This window comes from Chelonia mydas, chromosome 5, assembly GCF_015237465.2.
Source record: "Chelonia mydas isolate rCheMyd1 chromosome 5, rCheMyd1.pri.v2, whole genome shotgun sequence".
Lineage (NCBI taxonomy): Eukaryota > Metazoa > Chordata > Testudines > Cheloniidae > Chelonia > Chelonia mydas.
In genome coordinates, this window is record NC_051245.2 from 109,134,980 (window position 1) to 109,153,483 (window position 18,504).

Below are 18,504 nucleotides of genomic sequence, written 5' to 3' on the forward strand. Positions count from 1 at the left end.
TTTCAAGACTATCACCTAAAATTGTTTGCTTATTTTGGCCATTTTACTGATGGTAACTATAGCCTGATTTTCAGAGGTGCTGAATACCTACATCTCCCACTGAAGTAGATTGGAGCTGTTGGTAGCTTCACTTCAGGAAATACATACCCTCCTTTTCTCTCATTAGGCACGTGACAACTCTTTCCTCACCTGTATAATGGGGGTATTTCTTTATCTCAGCAACTTGTTCATGCAGTATCTGTGTCAGTGAAGACTGTATAGAAACGTGAAGTGTTATAAATGAATGTTATTGCTGGCTTTTATTTAAGCCCCATTCCTTTTTCTGTGGGGAGATAAGTTTTATTAAATATAACAGTGCTGCTATAGTGAAGCTAATTTTGAAAGACCCTTAGAGCTGAATAGAAGGGATAATATTTTTCAGAAAGGCAGTGTTTTCTAGTACAACAGTCTCAACTAGTCATTGACAAGTGTCTTTTGAAAGCATTTAGTGCTATAGATCCGTTATCATAGACTGATGAAGCATTATTTACTGCCAGCAAATGTTGAATGGCTTTCATTCATCCAACGTTCTCTTTAGTGACTGTCCTTTGTTGCTCTCAGACTATATCTGCAAAAGTAACAATGACAATCTTTTTGAGGGAGGTTGTTAGGAAAAGAAGGTTTTTGTTTTTTTTAAATAAGTCTTCCGTTTTGTTTTATTTGTTGCACTGGAGAAACAGTATAGCCAATGTTGCTATAGAGAGATCAGGGAGAGAAAGTGGGAGGAGAGTTCCCTGAGCACACAACTGCAAGCTAGGGATCACAGAGTTCTAATCTTGGCTCTGACTTGCTGTATAGTTTTTGACAGCTCTTGCTTAGATCCTCTGCCTCAGTTTCCTTATGAGTAAAATGGGAGTGATTGTTCTTGCAAAGACCCCTGTGAGGTTGGGCTCATTATTTGTAAAACACCGAGAATGAAGAGACACGTATAGTTGCTAAGTGTTTCTTTTGTTTATAACTTCTGCAGGCAATTTTATCTCTAGTAAAATGTCTAAAAAATTTTCAAAAACAAGAATGTAATCAGCTATACTAATAGTCATCCAACAGTCAGTGAGCAATCCTATTACTGATGCAAAGCAACAAATGAGCATGTCTGCATCAGCCAAACTAGTAATAAATGACTGACTAGGTACTGTGCCAGCAATATCTGCTACATTCCCTGCTACAATAACTTCCCTCTCCCCTTGCATTCCAGAAGGGAGGCACATACATGCCTAGAGTTCTCAGCATTCACCCCCACCCTCTCTGTTTATTTCTTCTCTGCTAAACAAGGACTTGCATTGTAGGCGCTGTCTTTCTAACCAAGGAAGAACCTCACTTTAGGCCAGTTAACTGCATTGCTTAATCAACCACATAGGTCCCGAAGTGTGTGCTGAATCCTCAGCCTTCCCAGTCCCTGCTGGCCTAGTATTGAGACTGGAAATAGACATTGAATCAATGTGTCTGGTACATGTGGCAGTGCAGCATATGACCATAAAGATACCAGGCTGGACCCCAATACTATTGTAATTTTTACATGCATTTTAATACTAATTACTCTGCTCCTAATTGTGAGGGTTACCAGATAGCAAGTGTAAAAAATTGGGATGGGGTGGAGGTAATAGGTGCCTATATAAGAAAAAGCCTGCAAAATCGGGACTGTCCTTATAAAATCGGGACATCTGGTCACCCTACTAATTGCTATGCTTACCCTTTTCTGCCATGCACCAAGCGTATATTTTATATTTATACTACTGCTATTGGATACGAAATGGAATAGGAATAGGAAGGTCAGTAAGTGAGATGAATTGTATGTTTTCATGTCAATCAAGTGCCGATGAGCCTGATTAAATTATTTTCTTCAATGAGATAAAAGCAGCCACTTCAAGATTTATTAAAGCACCAATTTAAATGTCTAAACCAAATCTAAACAAAAGTTCTGGTTTCAGGTGAATCTGGGATCAGATCCAAACTCAGTTTAGACTGCTATATTATTTGGAGGAAACAAAATAGTTTTCAGTTCTGTTCTTTCTACTGTGTATTTTATTTCTACACAGAAATAAAAGTGATGAAAAGGCTTCTTTCCAATGCCATCTTGTTTTGGTATTGTGCCATCTTGAAAGTGAAGTAACAAAACATTGTTTTCATACACTTACCATTCTTTTTTATTTTGCATGCATTGTTTGTTTCACTGTGTAGATCGGATGATAAGAAGAGCATGAACTGGAAACAGCTTCCTAAGAAGCCATGCAAAAGTCTACTCAGCACCTTAAGGAAATTGCATCCACAGCTGGCATCAGGTAAAGCATGGGGATGGAAAAGGAAGCTGCCCTATGCAAAGGAATTACAATAATTTTCACAGAATATTTATTTTGCTGGTATAAACCAACAACTCTTAACAAATAAGAACCATGGCTATAAATGTAAGGCCATCCCTTTAAGTACATGGCATGACATTTTTGCACTTTTACTTTGCTGTCATTCTGAACTTTAAACCATATGGAGATTCTTTCCAGTTCTCAACATAGATGGGGCTGTCAAAGGGGAGTTGTATTTAAAACACAGTTCAAACAAAGCTCCCACTGAACCGCATTTTGGAAATGAGTCTGTTAGGTTCATGTTAGACCATTACTCTAAACAAGTGCCAAGATAACTGAAAAAATGCTAAGGGTATGAGGGCAATAAGTTTTCAACAGTATTTACATAGCCCACTGAAAATGTGAGTATAAAAGTCAGTAAGTAGCTTAAACTCTGACCAAATATTTGTAGAGAAATTGTGTTTTGTTCAGTGAATAATTTCTTATTTTGGCTTCGCCCTGTCCAAACCAACTGTTTGGCAGGAGCCACATTCAAACTGTTTTCAGACACTGCTGCCTTAGGAGTATAGATAGGACCTTTTAATTTGAAGTTTTAAGTTGGTTTAATAATACACACCTTACACTGAACTGAGGAGGTGGTGCTGGCTCCTGTGTCACAAGTATATAAAGACTGTAAAATGAAGGAAACATTCAAACAGAAATAATATGCAATGATTTAGGGAATTAAATGACTTTCTGCCTTTCCCTCTATTTTCAATAAGCTTTCAGTGAAAGCCTTGTGCTCAACCTGCCCTTGCTTTGAGTTCTCTCAGCAGGATATATTCAGAGTCAGATGTTATAACTAACACAAAGCTGCTATAGGCTCTGTTCCAAATTTAACTGGAGCAGAGGCAATGATGTACATCAAATTGGGTTAATGCTTTTATTCTTTTGCACTACACATATTAAGTTAGCACTGCTAAGGAAAAATGTCATCAAGATAGCATAGAAATGGATTTCTCTTGCGTGTGTAGGAAAAAACAGTCTGCCACGCTCAGTTTTAAAAGACTGAAGCCCCTTCATAACATAGTAAACAAAACCCATACAAAAATGTCTTGATATTCTAGTTTTTTCTCTCTTAAATTTCACAGAAATCTTAAATGAACTGAGATAGAGATGATATTGATATTACAGGGTTGAAGCAAAGCCACTTGCGGACTGACAAAATAAAAAAAAAAAGTAGCAATATAGCATACTGGGGGTAAATTTTTAGCACCTCTCATCTACTTGTGCTTTCACATTACAAGTGTAAACCCTGCATGCCACCTGGCTGTTTCTAACACTTTACTGCACAGAGATGTTAGAATTTTTAACATGTGTAGGCACTTCTATGTGCAGATGCAATTTTACAATACATAACAGGGAAGCCAGGTGGTGAGCAAGGTGAAAACTTGATCCTCAATGTTGATTGTGTACTGATCCATTGCAAAAGATGAAATTCAGTTTAGGAGGTGACAGGTGTTGTGATGGATCCCACTTTAATTATCCAATATCTAAGCAGGACTGGCTGGCTTACGGAAAAGAGATCTCTTGTGTGCATGTAGCCTTTTTAATCTGGCCCAGATGATGATAGGGAATGGAAATAGGTGCCATATAATGGTTCTTCAGTAGCCCACGTGAAATAAGTTAGTAATCTCATGATTAGCGGAGAATTTTAGGCCTGGTCTACACTGCGAGTTTGTCGGATTTAGCAGCATTAAATCCGAATTAACCCTGCTCCCGTCCACACAACAAAGCCATTTTTTTGACATAAAGGGCTCTTAAAACCGATTTCTGTACTCCTCCCCAACGAGGGGGTTAGCGCTGAAATTGACGTCACCATTTTGAATTAGGGTTAGTGTGGACGCAATTCAAAGAAATTGGCCTCTGGGAGCTATCCCACAGTGCACCATTGTGACCGCTCTGGACAGCACTCTGAACTTTGATGCACTGGCCTGGTGTACAGGAAAAGCCCTGGGAACTTTTGAATCTCATTTCCTGTTTGGCCAGGCGAGCTCATCAGCACAGGTGACCATGCAGAACTCATCAGCACAGGTAACCATGTAGTCCCAGAATCGAAAAAGAGTTCCAGCATGGACTGAACGGGAGGTACTGGGTCTGATCGCTGTTTGGGGAGAGGAATCCGTGCTATCAGAACTTTACGTTCTAAAAGACGAAATGCCAAAATATTTCAAAAAATCGGAGGCCATGGGGGACAGAGGCTACATCAGGGACACAACACAGTGCCGTGTGAAACTTAAGGAGCTCAGACAAGCGTACCAGAAAACCAAAGAATCAAATATACGCTCTGGGACAGAGCCCCAGACATGCCACTTCTACGCTGAGCTGCATGAAGTTTGGGGGGGGCGGCACCACTACCCCACCCCTGTCCGTGGACTCCGATGATGGGGTACTCTCCGCCATGCCTGAGGATTTTGCAGATGGGGAAGATAAGGACAACAACAACGAGTTTGGGGAGAGCACACAACACACTGTTCTTCCCAACAAGAGGATCTTTTTCTCACCCTGACTGAAATACCCTCCCAACCCAACGAAGCCGGAGAAGGGACCTCTGGTGAGTGTACCTTTTTAAATATAATACATGTTATAAAAGCAAGTGTTTTTTAATGATTAAGTAGCCCTGAGGACTTGGGATGCATTCATGGCCAGTACAGTTACTGGAAAAGTCTGTTAACGTGTCTGGGGATGGAGTGGAAATCCTTCAGGGACATCCCCATGAAGCTCTCCTGGAGGTACTCTAAAACCCTTTGCAGAAGGTTTCTGGGGAGAGCAGCCTTATTCCGTCCTCCATGGTAGGACACTTTACCACACCATGCTAGTAGCAAGTAATCTGATATCATTGCGTGACAAAGCCTGGCAGCGTATGATCCCGGTGTTTGCTGGCATTCAAGCAACATCCATTCTTTATCTCTCTCTGCTATCCTCAGGAGAGTGATATCGTTCATGATAACCTGGTTGAAATAGGGAAATTTAATTAAGGAGACATTCAGAGGTGCCCATTCCTACTGGGCTGTTTGCCTGTGGCTGAAAAGAAATCCTCCCGGCAGTTAGCCGTGGGGGGGGGGTGGGCATTGGCGCTGAGCTGTTCGCGTTTGGCTAGCAGGGATCTTCCCTGATACCAGCCAGGCGGTGGGGGGAGGGGAAAAGTGATCATCCCAGAGAATTGGATGCGGGGAGGGGGTTAGTTTGATTTCTGCTGCTGCACATTAACATTAAAACCGCAGCACTAAATGTCCAACTCAACAGACTTTGCTTGGTATGGGAGAGGAGGACGCTGCTGCTATGAAGGTTGCAGAAGCCGAAAGACTATGGCTTACCATGGCGGCCTGCAAGCCAAATTCTGTTGCCTGGCACTACGTGTGTGATCTCTAACACCAAAGCCGCAGGCACTCAATATAAGATGCAAAATGCGACCTTGTACCAAAATCACATGTGCTATGTAATGTGAATAGTGTTGTTCACAGTGAAAGAGTATAGCCATTGTTCTGTAAAATGTATCTTTTAAAATACTTCACTCCCTTTTTTCTTCCCGCAGCTGCAAATGTTTCTAGCCTCCCTCCTCCTTCCCAAAGGCTATCTCAGATAAGGCGGCGAAAAAAACGCACGCGCGATGAAATGTTCTCTGAGCTCATGCAGTCATCCGGCACTGACAGAGCTGTGTGGAGGGACACAATAGCAGAGTACAGGACAGTGGACGATGAATGTGAGGAGAGCTGGCGGCAGGAAGATCAGAGGAGGCATGAGGCAACACTGGGGCTACTGCGGGATCAAACAGACATGCTCCGGCATCTGGTGGAGGTTCGTGAACGGCAGCAGGATCACAGACTGCCGCTGCAGTCCCTGCTTAACCACCCTCCCTCCTCCCCAAGTTCCATAGCCTCCTCACCCAGATGCCCAAGAACGCGGGGGGCAAGGAGACTCTGGGCACCCAACCACTCCACCCCAGTGGACAGCCCAAGCAACAGAAGGCTGTCATTCAACAAGTTGTAAAGTGGCCTTTTCCTTCCCTCCTCCCACACCCCACTCGGGCTACCTTGTGAGTTATCTCCCTATTTTTATAATCAATAAAGAATACATGTTTTTTAAACGATAGTGACTTTATTTCCTTTGCAATCAAGCTGTGATCAAAGGGGGGAGGGCAGGTGGTTTACAGGGAATTTAGAGGCAACCAAGGGGGCAAGTTTTCATCAAGGAGAAACAAACAGAAGTGTCACACAGTACCCTGGCCAGTCATGAAACTGGTTTTCAAAGCTTCTCTGATGTGCAGTGCTTCCTGCTGTGCTCTTCTAACCGCCCTGGTGTCTGGCTGCACGTATTCAACAGCCAGGCGATTTGCATCAACCTCCCACCCCACCATAAATGTCTCCCCCTTACTCTCACAGAGATTGTGGAGCGCACAGAACAAGCAGCAATAACAATGGGAATATTGGTTTCGCTGGGGTCTGAGTGAGTCAGTAAACTGCGCCAGCGACCCTGTAAACATCCAAATGCACACTCTACCACCATTCTGCACTTGCTCAGCCTATAGTTGATAAGCTCCTTACTACTGTCCAGGGTGCCTGTGTACGGCTTCATGAGCCAGGGCATTAAGGGGTAGGCTGGGTCCCCAAGGATAAATATAGGCATTTCAACATCCCCAACAGTTGTTTTCTGGTCTGGGAAGTAAATCCCTTCCTGCAGCCATCTAAACAGACCAGAGTTCCTGAAGACCCGAGCGTCCTGGACCTTTCCCAGCCATCCCACGTTGATGTTGGTGAAACGTCCCTTATGATCCACCAGTGCTTGCAGTACCATTGAAAAGTACCCCTTGTGGTTTATGTACTGGCTGCCCTAGTGGTCCGGTCCCAAGATAGGGATACCCAGTTCCGTCTATAGCTCCACCACAGTTAGGGAATCCCATTGCAGCAAAGCCATCTAGTATGACCTGCACATTTCCCAGAGTCACTACCTTTGATAGAAGCAGCGTAATGATTGCGTTGGCTACTTGCATCACAGCAACCCCCAAAGTAGATTTGCCCACTCCAAATTGATTACCGAGTGACCGGTAGCTGTCTGGTGTTGCAAGCTTCCACAGGGCTATTGCCAGTCACTTGTGAACTGTGAGGGCTGCTCTCATCTTGGTATTCTTGCGCTTCAGGGCAGGGGAAAGCAAGTCACAAAGTTCCATGAAAGTGCTCTTACGCATGCGAAAGTTTCGGAGCCACTAGGAATCATCCCAGACCCGCAACACTATGCGGTCCCACCAGTCTGTGCTTGTTTCCCGAGCCCAGAATCGGCATTCCACGGCATGAGCCTGCCCCATTAACACCATGATCTCCAAATTGTGGGGGAATGCAGTTTTAGAGAGAAGTGTGTTCATGTCCTCATCACCGCGCTTCTGTCGCCTCCTCGCCTGGTTTTTCAGGTGCTGGTTCTGCATAAATTGCACGATAATGCGTGAGGTGTTTACAATGGTCACAAGTGCTGCGATGAGCTGAATGGGCTCCATGCTTGCTGTGCTATGGCGTCTGCTCCTGCTCGGGCAATCCAGGAAAAAGGACGCGAAACAATTGTTTGCTGTTGCTCTGACAGAGGGAGGGGCGACCGACAACATGGCTTACAGGGTTGGCTTACAGGGAATTAAAATCAACAAATGGGGTGGCTTTGCGAGAAATAGAATGGCCCCCTCAAGGATAGAACTCAAAACCTCAAGGATAGAACGCAAAACTGGGTTTAGCAGGCCGTTGATTTCACGGAGGGAGGGAGGAGAAAATGAATACAAAACAAATCTGGTCTATTTCTTGTTTTGATCCACTTCATCTATCTTTATACATCTTGCTGGCAGCAGACTGTGCAGTACGACCGCTAGCCATTGTCGTCTCCTGGGTGCTCGGCAGAAGACAGTGCAGTATGACTGCTGGCCATCGTCATCTCCTGGCTGCTCATTAAAAGACGGTGCAGTAGGACTGCCAGTAGGACTGAATCATCATGAGATGAAACTTAAAAGGGTAATGACCTGGCTGAGTCACTCCCATGTTTGCCCAGGTGCCCCTGACCTCATCGAGGTCGGTTAAAAGAGCACCCAGGAATATGTTGACAACAGCTACCAGTCGTACTGCACTGTCTGCTGCCAAAAGGCAATAAGCTGCTGCTGTGTAGCAATGCAGTACCGCGTCTGCCAGCAGCCAGGAGACATATGGTGACGATTAGCTGAGCGGGCTCCATGCTTGCCGTGGTATGGCGTCTGCTCAAGTAACCCAGGAAAAAAGGTGCGAAACAATTGTCTGCCGTTGCTTTCACAGAGGGAGGGAGGGAACGGGGGCCTGATGATATGTACCCAGAGCCACCCGCGACAATGTTTTAGCCCCATCAGGCATTGGGATTTCTACCCAGAATTCCAATGGGCAGCGGAGACTGCAGGAACTGTGGGATAGCTACCCACAGTGCAACGCTCCGGAAGTCGACGGTTGCCTCGGTACTGTGGACGCACTCCGCCGACTACGTGCACTTAGAGCATTTGTGTGGGGACACGCACAATCGACTGTATCAAAACGCTTTCTACAAAACCGACTTCTATAAATGCAACCTAATTTCATAGTGTAGACAAGGCCTTAGTTTCCTGTGTTGTCATTCTTACTACTTTCGGGAATGCTAAGTATAAAAGGAAAGAAAAATCTGTCTTGGGTGTTCCTAGGATAATTTGTTTTAATGTCATCCATAATAAAGCTCACTTTCCCTTTGCTCCTGTTTCTAGTTCACAGAAAGACCCAAGACGGCTCTGCAGTGGAGATGACGCCTATAGAGGCAGATTTCTCCTGGCAGAAGAAGATGACAGAACTTGAGATGGAGATCCAAGAAGCTTTTCTACGCTTCATGGCGTCTATTTTAAAGGGGTACAGAACATTCCTCAAGCCAATTACTCAGGCACCTTCAAATAAAACTACTGCTGCTGATTCCTTGTTTGACCTTCAAGGTGAGGCTGTCCTGAATCACATCGAGGGCAGGGTTGGTGTTGTGGTGATTATTATAATAGTGCCCAAAGGCCCAGTGAGAGTCAGGATGTTGTTATGCTAGGTGCTGTCCAAATGCATTGGTGGACATGGCCTGTGCTCTGAAAAGCTTAACTGCAGTTTAATTGGCACATGTTTCACATTAACATCACATCTGAAAGCAGAATCTTGCCCTTTTAAGTTATTTTGAATCTTTTAAATGTTGTAATTTGATTAAAATATAAGTAAAGCTGGTCAGTAATAAATAGCATCTGTGTGTTGTAACGTGGCCATTCTGCTAATGTAACTGCAGGTCTTGCTATTGTTGAAGGTCTGACAAAATCATCTCTCAATAATGTGACATTATCTCTGGTGTGCACATTTCTTTAAGGCGGCTCTTGGGATTATAGAAACTTTGCAACTTGTATTGAGAATAAATGCTCTTAGAAGCCAAGCCCTAGTGGCCTGATAACACAGAGAATAAATGAAAGTGTTCTTAATTCTATACAGGGTAAGAATAGAAAACTTTGAGGAGGGAAAAAGGTTAAGAATATAAGGAACACCAACTGACTCCCCTCAATTCATTCTGGTTGTGTAGACTTCAGATAGGCTGCTGTTTTGACAGAGTTGAGAAAAGTTCTTAATGGAGATAGTTAATGGGACACTTGAAAAAAGGTTTTAAAAAACTTCCCAATCCTACATCTGCCCCTGAGAACCCATACATTTTTGTGACCTTTTACAGTCACTTTTTCTTATGTTTTTATGTGTATTTTTTTTGTGTGTCTCCTTTCTTGCTGTGTGAAAGAAGTACACAAGCCCAGGAAACTAATTATATTGGGAAATGGTGTAAGTGACTATCCATCATGTACTGTCTAATGCAAAGTAAGCAAACTTTATTTAAAAAAAAGACAAAGCAACTCCTTGAAATTTAAGTGATTTTATGTGCTAGTATAACAATTGACAGGTGAAACACTGCAGACAAATGTGACTTTGTTGTTGTTGACTGTTTCTTTTGAGGCTTCATCTTAAAACTAGTATTTAGTTTTTCTAAATTTTTTTTAACCAGGATTTTTAAAAAGTAGAGACCGTGCCTACACAAAGTTCTACATGCTTCTAACCAAAACACAGATATTTAGCCGCTTCATAGAAGAGTGCAGTTTTGTGAGTGACAAGGATACCAGCTTGGCATTTTTTGATGACTGCATAGAAAAGGTGAACAATTGTATTTCATTCTTTTTTTTAAAAGTATTTATGTGCTGCTGTTAATTGTGCCTTCATGTCTGTGGCTTTTAGTCATAAAAAGTGGAGCAGCAGCAGCTGTTGTGAGATAATGGAGTTCGCTGCGGTTATCATTCAGAGTCATTTTCCCCTTCATCTTGTTGCATGTTCATCTTATTTTTGGTTAGTGTTGGAAACTTGCAGTGGGCTCTCGTAACTTCTCCAGTTAAAAGCTACACAGTGTGACATTTCAGTGATTCATGTAAAGAAAAACGGAGACTGCTCTGAGTACATGGCATGCCATCTCCACCCTGCTCCTCTCATACCTCCATCAAGTGCATTCTAAATATTCACCTGTCTCAGTCAGTCTCTAATCCCTAATCATCCACTCCACTTGTCATGCTTCACCCCCAAATTTTCATTTAGCTGTCATTAGAATGTACATGTATTTATAAAGTAGCAACATGTGTGCCAAACACAACTGCTCAGACTTTTTTCGTTTTTGCATCCCTTCCTCCCAACATATTTCTTCTTTATGTGTGGTGTCTGTGTAGATGATCTTGATGGGGCAGGGACCTTTCCATCTTGTCTGTAAATGCAACTGGTGCTATATAGATGGTTTTGGAATAATTTCCAAGTCCCATCCATGTTCAAAATGTAATCTGTTCCCAGGGTGTAATTCCAGTCCAAATGGACAGTGATTTGGTATATCTTAATCTGTTAAAGGCCAAGTGCATAATTTACAATAAACTAGATGATCAATAATTAAGGCATTTATTTACCTGTGTGTATGTGTGCTTTTTATTAAAATAGTATCTTGGTTTTGGTAGCGTCTTGGTTTCTGGCTCAATTTTTTAGGATCCTGGAATGAATCTTTTGCTCCTAACTATTGAATTAGTGTATTGTATGGTAGGAAGACACTGTTTTCTTGGAGATAATATAACCCTAAACTAAATTAAAGGAAGCAAAGTTTCTTTTTCTAGAATTAGGACTGTTTATTTAGTTTGCTTACGTGACCAACCTGAAGCTTGTTGAGACAGCCTGCTCCTTTAGCTTTCAGTAAAAGGAAGGAGTATTTGTAATGGAGATTATTTGCATTCAAAGTAATATGACAGTGTAATTTGATCATCTTGGTGGCACAGTAGAGGAAATAACTTCAATGAAAATATGTATATGTAAAAATACTTAGTTTTTTGTTTTACAAGAAGCTCTAACTCTAACTTTTTCCTCTTTCTAGCTTTTTCCTGATAAAGGAACAGAAAAGGGAGAGAAGGTACATGTCTCCTTTATATTTGTTTTCAGGGGTTTCTGATTGCAAAGTAGAAGTGAAAATATAATGTGAGTGGGAGTGGAGTTTGACTATGTAGAAGAACTATTACTAATGTTGAACCTGGTGTTTTTGTCCTGATACTAATTTGCAGGTTGATGTAGATTCTGCAGAAGATACACGGTTAATTGAGCTTGATGAGTCACAGAAGAGTGAACACACAGTGTTTATAATGCCACCAGAACCTCCCCCTGATGATGGACAGGCCCGAGCACCTAAGTACAGGTATATTGCAAACTAACAAAGGTGCTGAGGCTCTAGAAGACTGATGAGCCAAGTGAATGGGGACTTATCACTTTAAACATGACCGCACATAGCTATTGCATCTTGCTTTAAGCCCCTACCTAAACTTGCAGTATTTTAGGTATAAAAAGGACACTGACAACTTGAATTCTGGTCAGTTTCTGCAATCTGATAGTAGTTTTTCTTTTTTTTTTTTCTTTTAAATACCAGCTACTGATCACCACCTGGGAATCCTTATTTCTAAGTACATTTCCCTATATATGTTCCAGGTTTTCCTCCCCTGCTGGTGCTGTGTGCATATCACACCAACTGCAGTGGAGTATGCCTGTTTCAGTCAGGGTAGCTAGTGAAACTGCACAGGATCACTGAGCCCCTGCTGTGAATACACACCAGAGACTACTGGCAAGGGATCTGTCCCTGTGGATGCCCTGTGCTCTTTAACTGCATCCCACGGGTCCAAAGGGTGGTAGAACCTGCCCCTTTCCTCCCACTGTGGCTATTCTGCCACCCCCAGTCCTGTGGAAGGATCTGTGGCAGGAGACGCCTAATTCTCCTGTCTTCCCTGCCCTGTGAAATATTTGGAGGTTTCAGGGTTGCTCCTGCTTCCAGCTTCTCTCTCCTGACTCTGCTAGCCACTTGTTGACTCACTGGTCTCCTGTCTCTGCTGGGCTCATGGATCAAAGGGGAGTCCTTCTGATGTCTTCTCCCTAACCTTCTCTCAACTGGAAGAGCCTTCCTGTCCTTCCACTCACTCCCATTTTGTGGGATCTTTCGAAACATTCTTTGATCTCAGTGTGCTGAAGCCTTCAGCTTGCAGGTAGAAGGCCTTTGCACCAAGTGTATAAGGTTGGAGCAGAACATTTGGAGATTTGGAAATTTAAATATGACACTTAACTTTTTTTTATAGCTATAAAAACTTCCCAAGACTAGATTTTGAGCTCTTCGACAGGCCACAGGAGCTCAAGCTTTCGTTCAACAGGCACCCAGCTGGAGGGAACATTTCAAATAGTCCAGCACTCATGGCAAAGAGGACAAAACAGGTTAGTTTTTAACTAGCACTGCCTTTATATAATATAGTGTGTGAGAGCATCAAAAACTACGTAGGTGTTGGGTAGAATTGTTACCACCCATTTATGCTAGGAGTTAGTGTAGTGTTTAAATAATAGATATTGTAACTTTGAAAACAGATGTATGTGTAGAGGAACGAATCAAAATAAATATGAATTTAGAGGCAGTGCTTCCTGTACCTAAGGCTATTCTTCAGAGCCAGACATGTGTTGGTGTTTATAGTATAATACATGCTATAACAAAGAAGGTTGGAGTAGAGTTGCAGTGGGATTAATATGCATTCTCTTCCCCGTGATTACCCTATGAAGAGCTCTACAGAAGGGAGACTCTGAGAAATACAGTTTAATGTTCATGTTTGCATGGTTTCCTCTAGGGTAATGAGCTGCAGGATCCCGTTTTAAAAAAGCTAGTATCTGTTTAAAAGAAATTTATCCTCCAAATTTAAGCTGTTCTGTATTTTGTGTGTGTTTATATCCTTTTTGTTTTCTGCCTTTTACAGGAGATAAAAACAGCCCATAAATTAGCCAAGAAGTATTACACAAACCCACCACTGTGGGCTAAGTGCCTCTTCAGTCACTGTTATAGCCTATGGTTCATTTGTCTGCCAGCCTACATCAGAGTTTCCCATCCCAAAGTCAGAGCACTGCAACAGGCATATGACATTCTTATTAAAATGAGGAAAACCGAAGTGGAACCACTAGATGAGGCAAGTACAAAGGGGAAAAAAAAGCCCGCACCTATTCAGTGGGAATTCAGGTACAAGAACATGTTAATCATCAACTGTTAATGTTTCACTTCTAAGAATAAGTAAAGTTCAAGCTTGCTACCTACCTTACAACTTTTGTTTTTAAACCTTTTTTTTTTTTTTTTTAAATAAAGGCATATTGAAATAATGTGCTGAAAGCTGCAGTTTGGGAAGCTGGAAATTAAAATCAATTTTCAAGACTAGCATGCTAGCAAAGGCAGTTGTGCCATAAATTGGAGGGTGAGGGTTATCACCCCTCCTGAGATTATTGGTGCAGAAAGCATCAACCATCCACCTAGGATTCTGCCAGAGCGAGCCATCTTGAAAATAGCATCATATAGCTCTTGTAAATATGACTATATTTTCAGGTTGTAAGTGTATTGGGAGCATCTGTCGCTGTCCAATGTAGAATTTATTCTACAGGGCAGTACTGGTTACAGTTGAGTGTGTGTTCGTTTTTGTCCTCAAATGTCTATTTATGAAGTAACTTAAAACCAGGCTATTTCAAATAACAGTGGGCTGTTCTCACTAAAATGTACATTTTGAGTGTTTTTTTAATTTGCTGTTTGAAGTAAACTATGTAGAAAGTGTGACCAACATGTCAGACGTGGCTGTAAAATAGACTAGTACTATTCTGGATGGCTCAGAGGTGAATATATTGAAAAAGTCCCTTGATCTAAAGCCTCTTATCTCCAGGCATATAGGAACTACTGATCTGAGTTGAATTTGAACTAGAAATTATTCTGTGACTGCTACTTGGCCTACTTGAAATGAGACTGATGGTCTCGGTACATTCCCAGTGGACGAGTATCCATATCACAAAAACCACTTCCACAGTTGCATTAACTAGTAACCTCATACTGTGCCTCATTGGAGAAACCCAGAGATTTAATGGGCATAGAGACTGGGTTTCTCTCCCTCCTGATCCAGGGTTGAGGCACCTTGGTAGGACAGTGTGGGGAAGCTAGTACTGAGGTTGCCTGTGCTCTACTTGCTCTTTGGTGAGAGATTCACATACTATTTTTGCTCTTACCCTTACTCTTGCATCACATTTAACACAAATGTGGATTGCTTTCACTGTTCAGAAAGGTTTCTGTGCAAAAACAATCACTGCTTTTTTGCTATTTTCTTGCTTTGTGTTTCAGTGTGAAATGAGATTGTTTCTCAACAGGCTGTAATTTACCATAAAATAACATTTTGAAAGTTATTTTCACTAATTTCTCTAAAATCACTAAATATGACCAGTTTTAGAATTCAGTGATTGATTGATTCATTTTTGGTGACAGTGGCTAGTATTCTGTAGCTTTGCACAGAAATAAGCGTTGTGCGAAGATAATTTTACTATCTCATTTTAGTGAAGGGGGGACCCTTCAGGGCATGGATTGAATTTAATGGGGGTAGATATGTTTGTGACTTTGGGCATACAGATTCTCACACACCAAATTTTAAAAGGCACAAAAACATTAATTTATTGAAGTCTGAAGCCATGCTAAATTTAAAGGATGATGCTGATACATATTTTTAAAATGTTTTACATTTTTGTGTTACTCACATCTGAAGCAGGATAATCCTTAACTTGAAAATAGCTTTCCCTATAACTTGTCCTCTTCCATCTGGGAATCAGATATGTATAATGGAGTAAATGTGAGTATCCTTAGCAGTGTTCCCTGACGCCATCATGACTGTCTTACTGATTAACTTGTGCTCCCTCCCCTGGCCGTTGAGGATTCTATATTGAATAGTTGCTTTTGTGTGCCTTTTCTCTCTTGTGGACTTCAGCACTTGTAAACTAGGTCATGTTTTGTTGCCTAATTCGCTTCAGAATGTTCCTTAAAATTGACCATATTATGGGTTTCTCAATCTTATCAGGTGTGCTATAGAGTTGTAATGCAGCTCTGCGGACTTTGTGGTCATCCTGTTCAGGCTGTGAGAGTCCTATTTGAAATGAAAAATGCTGGAGTACAGCCAAATGCGATCACCTATGGTTATTACAACAAGGTAAGAGATCTCTTAATGAAGCTGGGGCAGGTAAGCAGTCACTTACTTGTCATTGTCACTCTCATTGTCTTTGTCGCGTCTTCCTCAGATGCATTGTGGAGGCTGATAATCTTGAATGGTTTTCATGTCGATCTTCTTGCTTTGTTTATTGGCTGGCTACCTGATTGGGCTTGCTGGATACACAGACTTGAAATTTACTTATTTTCATGGCTCTGTGCTTATATCACTTTTTACATTTTTCTGTATGTATATATGTTTGAGAGTTCTCTGTCAACCTGAGCTGGTTAACCAAATATGCTGTTGAAATTTAACTGCGGTCTCTTCCAATTTTTACCATACTTAAGTCTTGGAACAGGACCATAATTAGGGTATGTGGCTGAGGATGAGGGATCGAAGAAGTGGTGAAGCTGGGAGTAGACACCTGGCAGTAACCTCTTCTCCTCTTCCCTCCCCTCCCCCTCCGCCCCCCCCAATACACAAATAGTCGGGTCAAATTGTACGTTGTAACTCTGTGGACACCAGTCTGCTGTCTCCTAATTCTGTGACACTTCAGGTAGAATTGCTGACCTCCTTTTTTGGTGAAGGGTGCAGTTGTGGATCTCTCAAAGTAGCAGAAGCTGAACGGGAATGTCTCAGTGCAAGTAAACCACTCCAGCTGAAGTCCGTGGGAGCAGAGGGCTTAGTGGGGCTCTTGTTGGTACTGCATTGTAAATAACAAATATGCATTCCATGGTCTATTTAAATCATGCTTTTCACAATCGAATGTTAGTCATTCAAGGCTGGTGCTCTGTGTACAACCTTGAGACCAGGGGAGAAGGGCTTTTAAAAAAAATCCAGTTTTAAAATGTTTGCATTTCACATCTTAAGAGAGCAGTTTTTCTGTAGAGGGTGAGAGAGGGAAAGCTTACTACCATAATGCCTTTGATTTTGCAGGCAGTTTTGGAGAGTCATTGGCCTAGCAGTAACCGCAGTGGTATCTTTCTGTGGACGAAGGTACAGAATGTGGTCCGTGGTGTAGCACAATTTCGGCAATGCCTAAAAAAAGCAACAAGGAGCTCACAGGTGTCTGTGATATCAGGTAATGTATAAATAGTGACTGAAATGGGCTCACTTCTGCTGAACTAGGGTAGGATGTGCATGCTAACGACTGCTGCGAGCGTGATATATTTGTGTGTGTGTGTTCTAAATGCTTCCAAGTCAGGAATGTTTTTCTCAAGTGCAGAAAAATAGACTGCTGCCAAGTTCATGCTCAGTGGTATGAGGGGGTGTCTCGCACTGAGAACTAAATTGCTTTGATCTCTTACTCTATAGCCTAATTATATTTATGGAACTGTAAGTATCTGTGTGAGCTGGAAAGGTTTGATTGACTTTATTTAAAGTTTGACAAGTTTTCAAACCTTTTCTTTACTAACTGGCTCTTGTTCATATCTCTAGCTCCTCGGAATGCCACGGGTGGAAGTGATGGGGACACGGTGAGCCATGGTAGCGTGGATAGCTCTAATGATGCTAACAGTGGGGAGCACACACTCTTCGTCAGAGACTTAGTCAGGCTTGATTCCATTGATAATCACTCTAGCACAGGTACTAGAGTCTGCTGGGTTTCACTACTAACAGTTCCACCGACAGCAAACTTCTCTGTCCTCTCCTGCTGATTCTTTTCCCCTTAAACACTTTCCCCCTCTTCCTGAGGTTGTGCGATATGAATGGCTGAATCAATATACTTGTAGAAAAGGAAATATACAGTGATTGCAGGATATTCCTCTTTATTGCACATTGGTACTCCATGCTCAATGTAGAGTAAACCACGGCAGAATGACTAACTCTTTAAACTTATTTTTTGTACTTGTATTGCTGGTGAAGCAGTCACATGGTCCGTATTTTAATTTTGTGACAGTTTTTTTTTTAAGAGAAATCTCCAAGCCTTTAATTATGAGCATTAGCAATTCTTGCTGGCAATTACTCATGCACACTAATGATAAAATCTACTGGACTAAAATAAACTTTGTGTGTAACTCTCATTTGTGTTTACAAGTGAGGGTGAAAAAGTTGCTCAGACATAACTGGAGACCATTGTTTTCAAATCTCTCTTTAATATTAATTGAGGGTAATTAAAATTCCAGAATCTGGTATGTATGTTTGATCACTGTAGTGCATACTTTTCAAATAACAGTTTGCAAACTGCTACCATGGTTTGCAGAACTTCAGAATTAAAATAGTAAATTATCTGAACTTTATCATACATATAATCTTTGGGAGAGTGCCTGAGACTGGAAATACTTTTGAAAAGCCAGAGAGAAGCTCTGCACTTAATATGGTGTGTACTCTAACAGGCAAATTAGGATGAAATAATTCACCCCCAGAAAATTACCTGAGGTGACAGGTTACAGTTCTTCCTTACTGTAAATCTGATTATACCCCAGACCATACATTCAACTAAACCTCCTATATATTCGTGCATCACAGGACCTATTGTGCGTATGGTTGTCGCACACCCTTTTTCATTTATTAATATCTTGAATCTTCCTTTAAAGAGAACTTGAGACTGATTCCTGAGCTGCACCT

The 18,504-nt window shown here is 41.8% G+C and overlaps 1 protein-coding gene across 7 annotated transcripts in view; it reads left to right on the forward strand.

The window, feature by feature from the left end:
* DENND4C (DENN domain containing 4C) overlaps window positions 1-18,504 on the forward strand; it is a 119,622-nt gene that overhangs the window by 67,659 nt on the left and 33,459 nt on the right. For 5 of the 7 annotated variants that reach the window (XM_037902040.2, XM_043546310.1, XM_043546312.1 and 2 more), the window contains exons 11-20: window positions 2,218-2,318; window positions 9,109-9,327; window positions 10,410-10,555; window positions 11,799-11,834; window positions 11,983-12,113; window positions 13,039-13,171; window positions 13,699-13,905; window positions 15,814-15,942; window positions 16,876-17,020; window positions 17,377-17,523. In XM_037902040.2, the coding sequence (XP_037757968.1) occupies window positions 2,218-2,318; window positions 9,109-9,327; window positions 10,410-10,555; window positions 11,799-11,834; window positions 11,983-12,113; window positions 13,039-13,171; window positions 13,699-13,905; window positions 15,814-15,942; window positions 16,876-17,020; window positions 17,377-17,523 (1,394 nt within the window). The remainder of the gene's footprint in view (window positions 1-2,217; window positions 2,319-9,108; window positions 9,328-10,409; window positions 10,556-11,798; window positions 11,835-11,982; window positions 12,114-13,038; window positions 13,172-13,698; window positions 13,906-15,813; window positions 15,943-16,875; window positions 17,021-17,376; window positions 17,524-18,504) is intronic. The other 2 variants (XM_043546315.1, XM_043546314.1) reach the window with 1 other exon arrangement.